Source organism: Poecilia latipinna, unplaced genomic scaffold (genome assembly GCF_001443285.1).
Source record: "Poecilia latipinna isolate Pla-1442-1.1 unplaced genomic scaffold, P_latipinna-1.0 Scaffold1356, whole genome shotgun sequence".
NCBI classification, from domain to species: Eukaryota; Metazoa; Chordata; class Actinopteri; order Cyprinodontiformes; family Poeciliidae; genus Poecilia; species Poecilia latipinna.
This window is the reverse complement of record NW_015113972.1, coordinates 97,072-113,003: the sequence shown is the minus strand read 5'-3', so window position 1 is coordinate 113,003 and position 15,932 is coordinate 97,072. Positions and strand designations below refer to the sequence as shown.

At 38.5% G+C, this 15,932-nt stretch overlaps 1 protein-coding gene across 2 annotated transcripts in view; it reads left to right on the top strand.

The window, feature by feature from the left end:
• The first annotated feature begins 8,240 nt into the window (after positions 1 to 8,240).
• The window catches only part of hdlbpa (high density lipoprotein binding protein a), a 22,281-nt gene continuing 14,589 nt past the window's right edge, over positions 8,241 to 15,932 (top strand). For both annotated transcript variants that reach the window (XM_015056121.1, XM_015056120.1), the window contains exons 1-14: positions 8,241 to 8,341; positions 10,873 to 10,943; positions 12,428 to 12,543; positions 12,603 to 12,784; positions 13,219 to 13,434; positions 13,529 to 13,735; positions 13,810 to 14,025; positions 14,115 to 14,321; positions 14,410 to 14,517; positions 14,601 to 14,705; positions 15,011 to 15,089; positions 15,184 to 15,323; positions 15,402 to 15,506; positions 15,593 to 15,706. In XM_015056121.1, coding sequence (XP_014911607.1) covers positions 12,468 to 12,543; positions 12,603 to 12,784; positions 13,219 to 13,434; positions 13,529 to 13,735; positions 13,810 to 14,025; positions 14,115 to 14,321; positions 14,410 to 14,517; positions 14,601 to 14,705; positions 15,011 to 15,089; positions 15,184 to 15,323; positions 15,402 to 15,506; positions 15,593 to 15,706 — 1,755 coding nt within the window. In that variant the 5' untranslated portion in view covers positions 8,241 to 8,341; positions 10,873 to 10,943; positions 12,428 to 12,467. The remainder of the gene's footprint in view (positions 8,342 to 10,872; positions 10,944 to 12,427; positions 12,544 to 12,602; positions 12,785 to 13,218; positions 13,435 to 13,528; positions 13,736 to 13,809; positions 14,026 to 14,114; positions 14,322 to 14,409; positions 14,518 to 14,600; positions 14,706 to 15,010; positions 15,090 to 15,183; positions 15,324 to 15,401; positions 15,507 to 15,592; positions 15,707 to 15,932) is intronic.

The following is a 15,932-nucleotide window of genomic DNA, read 5'->3' as shown; positions in this document are numbered from 1 at the left end:
TGAAGCAAGGAGGCGCTGTTTCCTCTGAACACATGGACTTCTCTCAAACAGGAATGTGAAAAAGCAGCAGGTTTGTTTGATTAGTTTTTCTGTGTACAGAGTTGATTCTATTTTTTGTAAATATTATCCACCACCAACATGTGAAGTATTAAAATGGTCTACAGATCTATTTGAATGTAGAATATGTTCCTATTTTTTAACTTCAGTTATATATTGTTGTGTCTCTTTGGTTTATAAAAACCTTAGCTTCTCAGATCCCTCAATATGAGTGTCAGTTTTCCAGTTCAGGGGACAGTCAATGTATAGAGGAGAAACAGCGCCCCCTAAAGCCACAATGCATGATGGTCGAATAAATAGTTTGTAGACTGATATACTGACCCATTCAACAAATTAGAAAATTATTGAAAAGTCAATTTATTTCAGTCTCTCAATCACCAAGTGAAACACGTTATAATGGCTAATTAGACAAACAGATGTTTTAATGCCTATATTTCTCTTAGTTATGATGATTTTCTGCTAACTGCTAATGACAATACATTTAAGTTTAGAAGATTGCGTCAGGTCAATGTAAACAGTATTTTTTTAAAACAGAAATGTGTGCTTAGTGAAAACTTTGCTGAATACCTGCACAAAGGTTGTTATTTTCAAAGGGTACTTTTAATCTGACAAACCAGACTCATTGGGACGTACATTCTAATTTATTGAATATGTCGGTATGTGGTCCATCTAAACCTTTAAAACTATCGTGTTATCTTTAATTCTGCAACATCCTTGCAACGTCTCATAAATGAATTAGCATTGAAATGACCTTTTTCAGTTAAAAAAACATTTCTAAACTTTGACATTCTGATAATTTGTGCTTTTGTTTCCTCTCATCTTTATTATCTCAACAGCCTTCTTATGTGTTTGAATGAGAATCATCTCAACCATCTCCAGTCACTACAGAGCGCTGTAAAACCTGACACACAAAGGAGACAGCATATTACTGCTGTTTTAATCTCTCTACATTAACTGTTGGTATTATTTTAGAATTTATTTTCAAATTTCAGACCTTTCCTAGAGCTGTGCTTGGTCAAGCCCCAGCCTATGTCTGGAACGTTTTAGAACCCTACAGTTCTTCTGGCATTAACAAAGGATGTTAATGCTTCCAGGAAGATGGGGGATTACTGCTTTGGAGTAACCCCTCGGGTTGTGGAATGTGTTGCCTCCATCTCTGCACTGTGTCAGTTCTGAAACGGCTGAAGACCCATTTATTCAGACTGGATTGTAAATATTTTACTGCGGAATTATTTTTTTTTCTGTATAATATGAAATTGGTTTAGTCTTCTGTGCTTTTATTTTGTTCCTGTTTTTATTGTAAAACACTTTGTGGTTTTTCAATCTGTGACAGGTGCTGTAGTATATTTATTTACTTAAGCCTCTCTAAGAGACTTTTCATTTATACATCTTACAGAGATATGTTGTAGGCAATTGAGCCCAATTACATATACTTTGATAACCAAAATAATAGATTAAACATAATAAATATTATTGTTGTGGAGCTCATATGTATATTTATTCAATTAATTCAAATCAAAAAGGGGTTTTCAAATAAAATCTTATTTATTTTGTCAATATATACAGTTTTTGATTATATATATTTATATTATTAATATATATGATTAAATAAAGACGATTATGATTGGTATGACTACATATATGACTAATTAAAGATCCTGCAATTGACATGCTCAATATTTTTAAGTGAGTTCCAGTTCTAATATCTAATATTTTTGGTGCCAAAAACCTGTTGCTTTTTATATGTTAAATATGAAAATAAAATTAAATCAAATGCAACTTATCCGTTTGCTTGTATAAAACAAAATAAAACAATGAATCACATTTGATTTTCACAATTTGTCATTTTAAATAAAAATCAAATAATTAATTGGGGTTTTTTTAATCTATGGCTTCTTATGAAAAAAAAAATTTCAAATTACGGACCGTTTCCAACAAAAGTGTACGGATGGTTGTGTTATGTTGTATAAATAAACATAGCACCAGGTCAGACTGCATTGGCAAGATTTGTCCTCCCAGACAAAGGCTTTAAAGGGGCTCTGAAGCACACAAAGAAATAGAAAACCTTGAGCTTTGTAGGCAGAGGGACAGGTCAAAGTAACTTAAAACAGCGGATAAAAGAAATGTTGTGTTTACTTCCTTTTAAATCAGACGATAATAAGCAGTGCCATCAGCTCGGAATTGGCTAAGACCTGTGCAGAAGAAGGATGCCGAGAGGTCACCTCTGTTGTGAAAACCTGACAAACAAAATCTAAAATACGTGGCAGTAGAAGAGGACAGGAGAGCAGTACAATAAATATGGATACAATTAATAATACTGAGAAAAAGTTCAACATTTTTTATCCCTTGTTCAAGAAAGTGAAACTCATTCATTATGTAGACTGCTTGTAGACAAAGTGAAGTATTTCAACGCCTTTATTTCTTTTATCTATGGTGATTATGGATTACATGCAATGGAAATTTACCATACAATGTCTCAGAAAATTTGGGTATTGTGAAAAAGTTAAATATTGTAAACTCATGGTGTCACACTCTCAGGTGACTCACTCAACACACCTGCAAAGGTTTCCTTTGCCTTTAAAAAGTGTTTCAGTCTGGGTCAGTAAACTCCACAACCATGGGGAAGACTGCTGCCTTCCCAGTGAGAGTAAGTCACAAAGGTAAATGTTGTATCCAAGCACATTCACAGAAAATTAAATGACAAGAGAAATCGTGGTGTGAAATGTTGCACCAGGGACAGGGATAACCACAGCCTTGTGAGAAGTGCCAAGCAAAACCCATTCAAGCATCAAGAGCCACTACACACAGACAAATGACATTTCTCATGCCAAGGTTCTCCTGAAACAGACACTGGAGTGTTGCTCAGTGGTCCAAAGTCTTCTTTTCTGAAAGTAAAGTTTGCTTTTGATTTGGAAGTCAAGGTTCCAGAGTCTGGAAGAACAGTGAGGCTCAGAATCAATGTTGCTTGAGGTCCAGAGTGAAGTTTTCTCTGTCAGGAAACCCAGAGTGTCATGTCTCTGGGTTTCCTAAAGTCCACAGTCAGTGCAGCCATCTTGCAGACCATTTTAGAACACTTCTTTATTCTGACAAATGCTATAACAATGCCGAATTCACTTCCCAGCAGGACATGGTACATGCTAACATTGCCAAAGGTACCAAGAGCTGGTTCAGTGACCTTGGTCTTACTGTACTGTACATGACTGGCCAGAAACAGACCTGACCAGAACACCACAGAGGTCCTGACCATGGTCAAGAGGATGATGAGAAGCCAGTCCAACATGGTCATGTGCTTTATGGACCTTAAAAGACCAATAGCAATGTTCCTGTAGCTATTTTGTGGGAGGTATTGCTGTATTATGGGGTTGCTTTTATCCAATGATGCCATTCCCATTCCCTTACCAGTTTGGACACTGGCATGGTGTTTGTCACTGATCCTGTTTAAGACATTCGGAGACAGGATATTAAGTTATGAAGAGAAAGGTTTCTGCTTTGGGACCTCAGGATCTTTGATTCTGGCTGATTAGGTTAATCTTATTGACATCTTTGACCCATTACCTTTACCATTGAGCAGAACAAGTCTAACTACTTAGGGTGAAGCAGCTAGAATAGGAATTAGCTTCTCTACATCTGAATCCATGTTTCTCAACTGGGCTGTCCCCTCTGGTTTGGGTGTCTTTCTGTGCCTCAAGCGGTGTTTTTGTGCATGGTTTGGGTCCTGTTGTCTTTTTCTTTGCTGTTGTTGTTTTTCTGAGAACCTTGGTGGTTTTTGGATGCAGACCCTAGAGCTTGAATGTTAGAAAGGCTAACTCTGGGTGAACCTTTCTAGAGTGTTTTGTTTGTTTCCCTCCCTTCTAACCTGACAGCTCAGTTTGTTGATCAGGGTCTGAATTTGTAAGTGTAAAAAATACTTATCATGGTGCTCTCCTTTTGTTCTACCAAATCCTTAAATAACCACAATTACAGACACTCATTTAAGGTTTTAGATCTGCTACTTTATTCAGATGGTCATGGAGTGAAGTCCCAGCATGCATTGAAAGTGCCAGGTCAGCAGCAGAGCTGTGTGTCTGTTTGAGATGCAGGTCCCTGTCTCTGTTTTTAACCAACCCCTGCCTTTGTCTTGTCATCTTTAAAAATGATCAAACACTTCATCTCTCATTAAGCTGTCTGGCAGTGTACTCACATACTTTTTCTATCCTCGTTTTTATTTCTGACAAAACGTTTCACTCATTTCCTAGTTTTAGTTTTCAAATATCTAGATGTTTTTAGTGGATGATTATCAAAACAAAGACGGCCACCAGAGAGCGTATTGATAGAGTCAAGGTCGATTGAGTTGGCCGTTTTCAGGCTATCTTTTGATCTGTAGTCATTATCCTCAGTGAGTCCAGGACCTCCTCACAGTGTCTGTATTTAATCAAGTTAGTCGTGATACATGGTTCTGTAATAACATGAGGCAGTCGGCCACGGCTCCTTTATGTATTGTACAGATTACAACTTAATACGGAGTGAAAGTGGTGGAAATAATAAGAAGTATATTGTTGTTCATTTATATTATTCTCTGTTTACCACATCATGATGGCAATATGAACAGGAATATTATCCATGCGCCTCAGTGCTAAAAAAAAAAAAATCCCACCTGCCTTCCCAGGATAGCAGTTTCAGAAAGCAAACTGCAATACAGAAGAAAAGGCTTAAACCCCCCCCAGTAAAGATAACAGTAAGAAAGTATTCCTACACTATAAGCGATTTCACATTTTGTCATGTTACCACCATTATATTATTTATATTATTTTTTTAAAGGTAGCTGTATGGCTGTGACTGCATGACACAGCAATCGTAGCCCCATAAACAAAAACATTGCTCTTGAAAAACATTCCAATTTGTAATATGCTTAAAGAAGTGATTTGTATCACTAAACTTCACATAGTTTAGCAACACAGTGGAGAAAATAGCAAAAATAATAATCCTGACAATGTGGACTTTTAAAAAAAAAGAAAAAAAACACTATTAACTGGAATTTATCACGTCAGTGATAAATCAAAATTCTTACATGAAAAGAAATTTATCGCGATAAATTTATCATATCATTTATCATGATAAATTATACAATAAATGTCTATTACCCCAAAGAAAAGGTTATTTCTGAAACATTTTCTTAAACGTGTTTTTAATTTTGCTTGCTCTAGTGCACTGAGCACTGCGACAGACTGGCAACCTGTCCAGGATGTACCCCGCCTCTCGCCCGGAACGTTAGCTGGAGATAGGCACCAGCACCCCTCCCGACCCCACTGAGGGACAAGGGTGTTCAGAAAATGGATGGATGGATGGATAGTGCACTGAGCAGCCAAATTTCAGTTTCAGTTTCTTAACTTATTCTGTCCGTTTCATTAGCTCCAAAAGCCTTCTGTGGTCATCCAGATGTTACTTTGAATACTTTCTGTTCTGATTCACAAGAGAAAACGCTGCTGCAGTTTCTTTCTTGTGAACGGTCTACCATTATTTCATCTGCTGCATCTGTTTTTCCAAAATAAATTTTTACTCAAATTGTTTTCCGTACCTCTTGTGTAGTTTAGAATAGTGTTTTTATTCCAAGCTGGACGCATTTTAATATGATTTTAATACAATCTCAGGTTGGAAGGAGCAGTTAGCTTCATTTTCATACCATTTGGCAGCTGCTGATAAAGCCCTGTGGTAGTTGGACACCATAACAAACGTTTATAGAAAAAAAATTTATTCCTTTGAATTCTAAAAGATGCAAATATAAACTTACCAGTAGAAAACTAAATTGCACATTAAATTTACATGACAAAAGGAACATCCTGTGTACGGTGAGGCATGGTGGGAAATCCCAGACGAGTTGGAAAAGGTGACTTCACTGATGCAGAGCAGGACCAAATAGGAGAGAGAGAAAGAAGAAGTTCACACCATCTCCTCCATTGATCAGAATGGACAAGGATCATATCCCCGACTCCAACACCTCTCTGTCCAGCTTCCAACTACACAACCAGACAGAGATTTATAGAGGAGTGGCAGAAGTAAACGAGGTGGAGTAGCAATGCTCGCCGGTAACTGAGCATGTAACAGGACATGTCACTGTAGAACGTCATCTCTGCTACCCAGAAAATTAGCTAACTTCAGTCAGAGGCGTCTACAGATTTGCTTCAAGACTAGCTATTACTACTCCATGGATGATATGAGTCATCACAAAATTTCATTTGCCTTTGTGATAAATAAAGTATTTGTTGACTTTGAATTGAATTTGAAACTTCTAATTAGTGATACATGAATGCCTGTTTCCTTGGGCAATGTCTCTGATGGGAGATATAAATTTAATTTTTTTTATTATTATTTATTGTTATTATTATTCTATAATATTCAATTCAATTTTCCTTTGGAATCAATAAAATATTTTTGAATTTGAACTATTGAAATGACATATATTTTTCTGGTTGAATGTAAATATTGATACTTAAATGTAAATGGTGCGGCAATCTTGCCAGATCCCTCCTGAAAAGGGTTATTTTAAAGGTTATTATTATTATTATTATTATTATTATTATTATTATTATATGATGTTGCATGGTGGCTCACCTCTATCACAGACATTTCAAAATGGGAAAGACAACAGAACACGGCATAAAGTAAATATGTGTTATTCTACACTATATTCAATAACTTAAAAAATAAGTGATAAGTTCTTATCTTCTTCAAATTGTCCTAAGCCAATTAGAACTGTGACCAAGAGCAATGGATGAGGACCTAACTTTATGTTACCACTATGTGAAAGAATAAAAAGGAAGGATGGTAAAGGAGGTAAAATGAATTTCAAACTCACCGAAAACTGCATGTTGGCTTCACCAAGTTTCTATAGCAGCTTGCTAGCTACATCTAACCTGTTTATTTGAGAGGCCTGCCAGGAAACAGACTCTTTCTCACAACATCAAATGTTTGCAGGTTGCCTCGCTCCACTGGGCGTTTCACCTGAAACTGTTTTATTTGCTTACATGAGACCAACATGGAGTTTGTCAGCTAAAACTGCCTCAGGTATAAATGTTGGAGGTTCTGTGATGCTGTGGGTCTGTTTCTCATCCTAACGTCCTGATGTCCTACCCCATCCATCCATCCATCCATCCATCCATCCATCCATCCATCCATCCATCCATCCATCCATCCATCCATCCATCCATCCATAGACTCTGGAGTCGTCTCATTGTATGTTCCAACCTTGTGAAATATTACAAGAAAAAAAAAGTGCTGTCCTAATGGCAAAAATGGGATTGCGTAATAATCGCCAATTTTTGTGCCACCAGGGATTTTGTAAAAAAATAATCCTTGGCATGTTTTTTCCCCAAAAAATAATGTACACAAAATAAGAAGTTGTACTGAGTGTACCAAAGAACCAAACAGAATTGGCTTAGTCATCAATTTATGTGAGATTATTAATTACTTACAATCTGAGTCAAAGTCATGGACATTTAAGAGTGGAGTTGTTGAAAGTGAATGACTTCAGTGGTGATGAAGAGACTGTAACTGGGATGAAGATGGCTGTCTGGGATGATTTGTGACACAAGGAAGAAGAGACCTGCAATGATGCATGGTTTCAGGCTGCCTTGATGTCACACAAATAAAAACGGAAGGCGTAAAAAAGAAGGAAGTAGTTTACTAAGCGTGACCTGCCATGACTCTTAAAGTTTGATGTTGTAATAAGAAAGAGAAAGAAAAGGCTGATATCTAAGGATTTTTACTGAATAATAAGTATATTTTTAAAAAAATTGCAAAGAAAAATATTTAGAAGATTAATTTAAAGCAAAAACTCAGCATTTTTGAGCTGTTATCTTAACATGTCTCTTCTTCATATCCATGCAATTCAATGATAAAAAAGTTATAAACTTTATTTTCTCTGCTTCTTTACTTGCTTTATTTGTTTATTTCCTTTGCACTTACTGTACAGTCAATATTATATGTAACTTAAAATAATACAAAAAGTTAATTTCTTGATTATATTGTAAGTTAATTCATTGTCCACTACAAATGGTGCCTCACTCTAATGTTTAATTTTCTAAAAAAAAAAAAAGAAAGAAAAAGAAAGAAAAAAGTACAACACTAATCACAATGTTTGAGGGGAATGAAAATAAGTTCTTTGTAACCGGACTCTTGGACGTGACGTTTTAGGACATGATTGGTGGCGGAGACCTCTATATATCCGTCAGGCTTCACTCCCACCTTCTCGCCAGTGGAATTTCAGCTCAGCTCCTGCACCTTCAGGGCAGACGAACACATAAAAGAAGTAAGTACTCGCTTGTTTTCAGTCCTATACCTCTGTATTCCTGACATCCGCGACTTCTACTGACCACTAATAAACCACCGCGGTACTTGTCCTTTGGCCAGTTAAGGGGTAAGCTCCACATATTACACTATGTTCTGGCCTGACTCCGTGTCATTTCAACCCTCTCTCAGCTGTGTGCCTACGTGGACTTAGCTCGCTAGTCGAACGTTATGGACGCTAACGTTAGCTCGCTAGCTAGGCTATAGTTGGACTTGTACTTTTATTGAGTGTACTAATGTTGGATAACCCGCATAAAACGTCACGGTCACTGTCGAAATGTACAGTTGGGATTATTGTAAAGTTTTTAGCTTTTAATTAGCTGACATTCTAATGTCACCAACTGTAAAACACACAGACTTAAGTTGTGTTTTCCAAGTGAGAGTGAGGCATGCTAAGTTAAGGCTACCTATTAGCCGAAGGGCTACGTGTCACAGTCGTACACGCCGCAGTCAAAGTTTTTAGCAAGTTTGCTAACAAGCTGTGGTTTCTGGGCTAATATTCAATTATTTTGTATTTGTCCTTGTGGCTCTCACACCTCTACTCATTGGCCCGAGTATCTAATGTTATCTATCGTGTCCTCGTTTGACATTATTAGTTTTTGTCAGGCAGACTTTACGTTTTATCGGCTAGGCAAGGTTAGCCGATATGAAGGTACCTAGCATTAACTGTGCTGTAAAGTGTCGTTGGCAGCTGTCAGCTAGTTAACATGATATCCTGTTAGCTGCCTTCTTAAGTCTATAAGCTGGGATTTAGACTATAATGTTATCGAGGCTCGAACGTTGGCAGGCTGTAGGAAATATTAATGCAAGTTAACGTGGAGTACAGAGCAACAAGACACTGACTTATTAGTGGCTCGTTAATAAATACCTGGCGTGTTGCATATCTTTTCTCCTTGGCGTCACTATACTGTATAAAATTATGTTGGCTAAATTCTCAAATGAGTATATTTCAGAAGTAGAATTCAAAACCTAATTCAGAAAAAAAAAATTGGATGGCAAAATTCATGTATGATGGTATACATGGATTTTATTTATTTTATTTTTTATGCATATGATTCTGAGGTAATTTATAATCTTCGGTCTATATTAAGCAATGTCAAAGTTTGGTTTGATGGATGTTATATTTTAGATTTTCCATCTGTTCGGTGTTCAGAATAATTATACTTTGAAAGCGTGAGTTGTCTGAATCAGATTTTACTAGTCCCACCAAAGCATGTGCTGTCCTATCAACAGTTCTTTTTCTTTTTTTCTGTATTTATTTTAAACTTGAAACTCATTAGTCTATTTTCAAGACAAATGGATCCAATCCACTATTATGTAATGACAACACTGAACACTACAGAGTTCAGTGTCATTACAGACACTGAACACTATAGATTTGTTTTTTTTTGTTGTTTTTTTGTGTGAATTTTTAAAAAGCTAACTTTTATATACACTACCTTTTTTTTTTCCTTCCCCTCTTTACTTTCTTTTGGGAGCATAGCCACTAATTGGTACAAAGATGGAACCCATAATAGGTAACCTGCCAAACTAGAAGTCATGTTTTGGCTGCAGGAGTGCAAAGACGTTTCCCTTCCCCAATGTTTAGTCAAAAGCTTCACCATGTCACTCATGACCTAGGAATTACACTGTTGACTAAAAAGGTTTGACTCTTATGTTAATGAGCCACCGTAAGAAAACTAGTGAAACTTCTCACTGGATAAGGTCCATTGGACAAAAAAAGCATAGCACGCTGCACATTAAGTAAACTCTTGTGCGGTGGTAGAGCACAGCACTGCCCAGTTTACTGTTTTTCAAATATTTTTACCTCGAGTCTAATCCACATCGCTCCTGAGATTCTTCTGTGGTTCAATCAGAACAAATCATGCCAGAGTTTTCCCCAGAAAACTCGCTAAACCCAACAGAAGGGATGTCAGGGCGGTCCCCCCAACGACCTACTGTGTGTTTGTATTAAAAAAAAAAAAGTTATCAGGAAATGTGAAAATATGACAAGGTGTTATTGGGAGACATTATTCACAATACTTAAGCACAAATTATAGTCTTAAACACACAAGCACAATAAAATTCAATTAAAAAAAATATCACTCGTTTTGCACTTCATACAAGTCATAAAGTTATCAATGACAACTAAACCCATCTTAAACGGTCAATGTTGCATGTGTGTAAAAAGCTGTTTAAATGCAAGTTTACTACTTTTCCCCCAAATCCTATAAAGACTCTGTTAGTTCATACTGCTTTTTGTGGGAAAGTCTCCAAAATTTTCAGTTTTTAGGTTGTAACTTGACTAGACCAGAATCATTTGTAGGGTTTGTTTTAGGAAAACAATAATCGGTTTGTCTGATTTATCATTGAAGAGTCATTAGCTGGTATATTTATTGCAGATCTGCTTGTTTACCAATAAAGCAGTACAGGAATTTAAAGCTTAAAGTTTTTCATAGACGGGAATAATTCCTTTTGGAGTCCTTACCTTCCTCCTCTTTGTTTCTTAAACAGGTAAAAGCTGGCAGGCTGACGGGAACTTGCATTTTACAGGACGGATTATCTGGTAACTGACCATTTAGCTGGTAAGTTGTTTGCACACACGCAGCGTTTTTTAGTCATTTATATGGAATACATCTTTAGTTTTTCATAACAAATGTTGAGTCAGTCCAGTTGTATACAGAAGATGGGCTCAAAGTCGATAACGCACTTTCCAATTTCACCCCAGTTATAAAACAGTGCAGTCAGTTTCAGTTTACTATGCTGAAGCAGCAAAAGGTTATAAAGGTAGGATAAACTTGGACCAATAGTAAATGGGGGTTTGAGGAGGATATTTCTAAAAGATCTATTCCTTTCATTGCACATCTTTATGTTTATGATCATTTAGCCTTTTTAGTCTCTAGTGGCATTCTTATGGAACTAGCTTGGCGGAAAGAGGAGAAGTGAAGACACCTGTGCAGTCAGGTGGCCAGGACTTCCACATGGTTCACATATTTTGAGCACACGGCACGCCTCATAGACAGACCTGCACACACACGTGGACAGGACTGACACCAGCACATTTCTTATGTTCCCACCTTTAAAGCAGAAGAGTGTGGTCATAAATTCATGATGTGAACGTAGATTATTACAGCCAACTTTTTAGATTATGACTTCAGTGGTTATTAAAACCTCTGGTTGAACGAATGGGTTGTTGCTGCCTCAGTTTGGAACAGCTGTTCTCTATACAGATTTACCATTTCTATTGTAACACACTCAAATTGTTCATGCTTTTATATCTGTTTTCTGCTTTTCTTGGAGGAAAAACCACCCTATTATTATTCATTCTTTGTTGGCAAGAGTTTCTTGACCAAAACACACAAACTAGAGACTCCCCTGGCTATATTGAGGTTTTGTTTTAAACATGATGAAATTGAAACTAGGTGTGTATCCTTTTTCCAAGAAACTGTATTCTCTCAGTAATGAGGACTGCTGTTGGAGCTTAATGCATAAAATTCAACAAAGCTGAGAGGTGGAGGTGAGGACTCCTGAGTTTTGCTCTTGAAACTGAACAGTTGGCTCAAAGATCTAAGACACGGACCGCTCCTGGACTTTAATCTCTTGCATTGTGGACATAGAGAGAGGTCACCGAGTGAAATCCTCTTAGCCGTCACCCTACTATAATTCTTTGAATAGTGCCGTTTGAAGAGACGGAGAGATTGTGGACTGCATTTGGCATTGCTAATAAAGGTGATCGTGATCTCTGGAACATGGGTTTTCTGTGATAAAAGTAGATTAGATAAAGGGAAAGCCAAAGTTCAGCTAGAATAAGCTTGCTCATGATCATGTGACTTTTATTTAATTTAAAAAAAAAACATATTTAGTTCTTGAGCTTCAACATTTCCTGACCTGTATGACTGTAATTGAGCCAAAATTAAAATTATAATAACATGCGGCTCACCTAACACCTGTTTTTCTGAACTCTACCACGTTCCAAAAAGTGAGCAAATTATAACTTGTGTCACTTTAACCTTTACTCATTAGCTGCATTGTGGTTGTAACTGTACTAAACCATGTGCTTTGTTTCTAGTGGCACACTCGGACTCTGTGTTTGACGTGGGATCTTAACCATGAGCTCAGTCGCTGTACTTACGCAGGAAAGCTTCATCGAGCACCGCAGTGGGCTTCTGCCAGAGCAAAGTGGTGGTGAGTATTTCTGACCATTTATGTACTTTTATGGCTTTATGTCTTTGTAATTGGAGTAGTTTCACCCTCCCCTCCAGCTGCTGGAGGCCCCAGTGCTGGAGAAGATGAGGAGGAACTTCCTACCTACAAGGATGCCTTCCCACCTCTCCCTGAGAAAGCGGCCACGCCTGAGGGGACGCAGGAAACTGCCAATGCCTGGACATCAAAGATTCGGCCTCTCAAATCCTCCATTATCACCCAGGTGCACCAATACTACTACTTTAACTTAACATGTGGCCCTGTGTCTCCTTTTGCTCAAATTTATAAGAATTTTACAGAGTTTCCTTAAATGCAAGTTGGCTTTAAATGCATTAATCACAAGTCTTACATTTTGGCATGGTATGACTATTTAATTTTGTATATTTTGATATATGCAATATTTGCAGGTAAAAGTTTCATATGCAGACATCTTCCTTGTGTTCTGTGACTTAAGGTACTGATAACTAGCTGCTAATGTACCCTAGCTAGCTCCTTTTTTTTTTTTTTTTTTTGGCATCTGTCAAGTATGTCAAACTTTATTGCCAGTTGGCTGGACGATGTTCATCTTCACCCCTGGATCACTTCTGTTGCTAAGCCATTAATGAATTCAGTACAATAGCTATAAGTTTATCTTATTTTTATTTTTATACGTCTCAGGTTTTCCATGTGCCGCTGGAGGAGCGCAAGTACAAGGACATTAACCAGTTTGGGGAAGGGGAGCAAGCGAAGGTCTGTGTGGACATCATGCATAAGACCGGAGCCCACCTGGAACTCTCCTTAGCTAAAGACCAGGGTCTCTCCATCATGGTGTCTGGGAAGCTGGATGCTGTGATGAAGGCCCGCAAGGAGATCGTGTCCCGACTGCAGACTCAAGTACAAGGCTTTGGAATTTCTATTGGTCAACATTTATTGTCTGCGACAAAGATGACTGAAATGTTTTTTTTTTTTTGTTTGTTTTTTTTCCCAGGCTTCAGCGACTGTCGCTATCCCAAAGGAACACCATCGCTTTGTCATCGGCAAAAACGGGGAGAAGCTTCAGGAGCTAGAGCTCAAGACTGCCACCAAGATCCAGATCCCACGACCCGACGACCCCAGCAACCAGATCAAGATCTCTGGTACCAAGGAGGGTCTGGAAAAGGCAAAGCATGAGATCCTGTTGATCTCTGCTGAGCAGGTAAGCATTTCCACATTCATTTTTATTTCCCAGTTTTGCCATTTTTAACTTTTCCTATTCATTTTTTTTAATAGGATAAGCGTGCTGTGGAGAGGGTGAACATTGATAAGGTGTACCATCCCTTTATCACCGGTGCCTACAATAAGATAGTCGGAGAGATGATGCAGGAAACTGGTGCTCGCATTAATGTCCCCCCTCCAAGCGTGAATAAGAATGAGATTGTCATCACTGGGGAAAAGGAGCAGGTGGCCCTTGCTGTGACTTTGATCAAGAAGATCCATGAGGAGAAGGTGAGGGGGCAACAAAAAATCAGATTGTATAAAACAATGTTTAGTTCCTGTCAAAAAGTACAAACAGCTGGTCTTTGTATATCCTGCAGAAGAAGAGTACGACCACGATTGCGGTGGAGGTGAAGAAGTCTCAGCACAAATATGTTGTCGGCCCCAAGGGAAACACCCTGCAGGAGATCCTGGATAGAACTGGCGTCTCGGTTGAGATCCCACCTTCAGACAACAGCTCAGAAACGGTCATCCTTCGTGGGGAGCCTGACCGCCTGGGGCAGGCCCTCACCGAAGTGTACGCCAAGGTACAGGCGCTTTCTGATGACGAGTGGAAGTGCTGACCCGAGGGCATGAGAGCTGGAGGGAAAACTAACTTTTTGTTTCTGTTTTCAGGCAAACAGTTATACTGTTTCCTCGGTTTCAGCTCCTTCTTGGCTTCATCGTTTCATCATTGGCAAAAAGGGACAGAACTTGGCTAAGATCACCCAACAGATGCCCAAGGTGGGTGTCGTCTAGACTGGAAGAAGTTTGAGGTCTGACTGTTTATTAATCCTAAATGAATTGATGTTATCATTTGTGTTCAGGTGCACATTGAGTTCACCGAGGGAGAAGATAAAATCACTTTGGAAGGACCAACCAAAGACGTGCAGATGGTGCAGAGTCAGATTCAAGCCATTGTTACGGATTTGGTGAGGATTCCTTTTCACTGAAGTCTAGCAAATGAGTCATCTTCTGTACATGAAGAAAATCTTTCACCTGCTGATACTAAAAACTTAATATTTCTTCTCTGTGACTACTTCTACACCAAGGAATGAACTAATTTGGTAGAATTTAGGAATGGTGCATTCACTCATCTGCGAAAGATAGGATTTTTGACTTTCTGACTTGATGACGTTGAAAACCATCTGATTTTGGTCAGAGGCCATTCATTGTGCATCTCTACACATGGAAGGCACACATCTAATTTTTTATTTATAATTTTACCTTTTAACAGGTAAGTCGAATGGACTATGCAGAGATCACTGTGGATCCCAAATTCCATCGTCACTTGATTGGAAAAGGAGGCGTTAACAGTAAGCGTGCACCTGAAACTGCATCATTTAAAAAAAAAAAAAAAGAAAAAAAAGTTGCACTTAAAAACGATCTGTTTTTTGACTTAACTTTTAGTCAACCGCATCAAAGAGTTGCACAAGGTGACAGTCCGCATCCCCCCTGACAACGAGAAGAGCAACCTGATCCGCATAGAGGGGGATCCCCAGGGTGTGCAGGAAGCCAAGAAGGAGCTGCTGGAGCTAGCGTCACGCATGGTCGGTACACACCGCTAAGAGGCTACATGTAGTTCAACGTAGAGTCTTGCATTGCTCAATAACTTGTGGGGCTTGCAGGAGAACGAGCGTACAAAGGACTTGATCATCGAACATCGTTTACACAGAGCCATCATCGGGCAAAAAGGGGAGAAGATAAAGGAAGTACGGGACAAATTTCCAGAGGTCAGTTCTAACTCCTCATTGATTTGCATTTGCTCTGTACTGGAGCTGCTGGCGGTCTGTGAACGGTTCTGTTACGTTTGTTCCAGGTCATCATCAATTTCCCCGACCCAGCACAGAAGAGCGACATCGTTCAACTTAGAGGGCCTCGGAACGAGGTGGAAAAATGCTCCAAGTTCATGCAGAAGATGGTGGCTGAAATGGTAAACTGTCAGTTTTTTTTTTAAAATTAATTTTTCCCTCTTTTATTACTACTGTGATACACATTTTGAGGTGCAACACAGGGTGTCTGTGCATCCTTAAAGTATTAACCCTTGTGCGTGCGAGGACTGAGGCAAACATAGGACTGTGGCAAATGATACAACCCCTGGCAAAAAGTATGGAATCACCAGTCTTGGATGAGCACTCATTCAGACATTTCATGCTGTA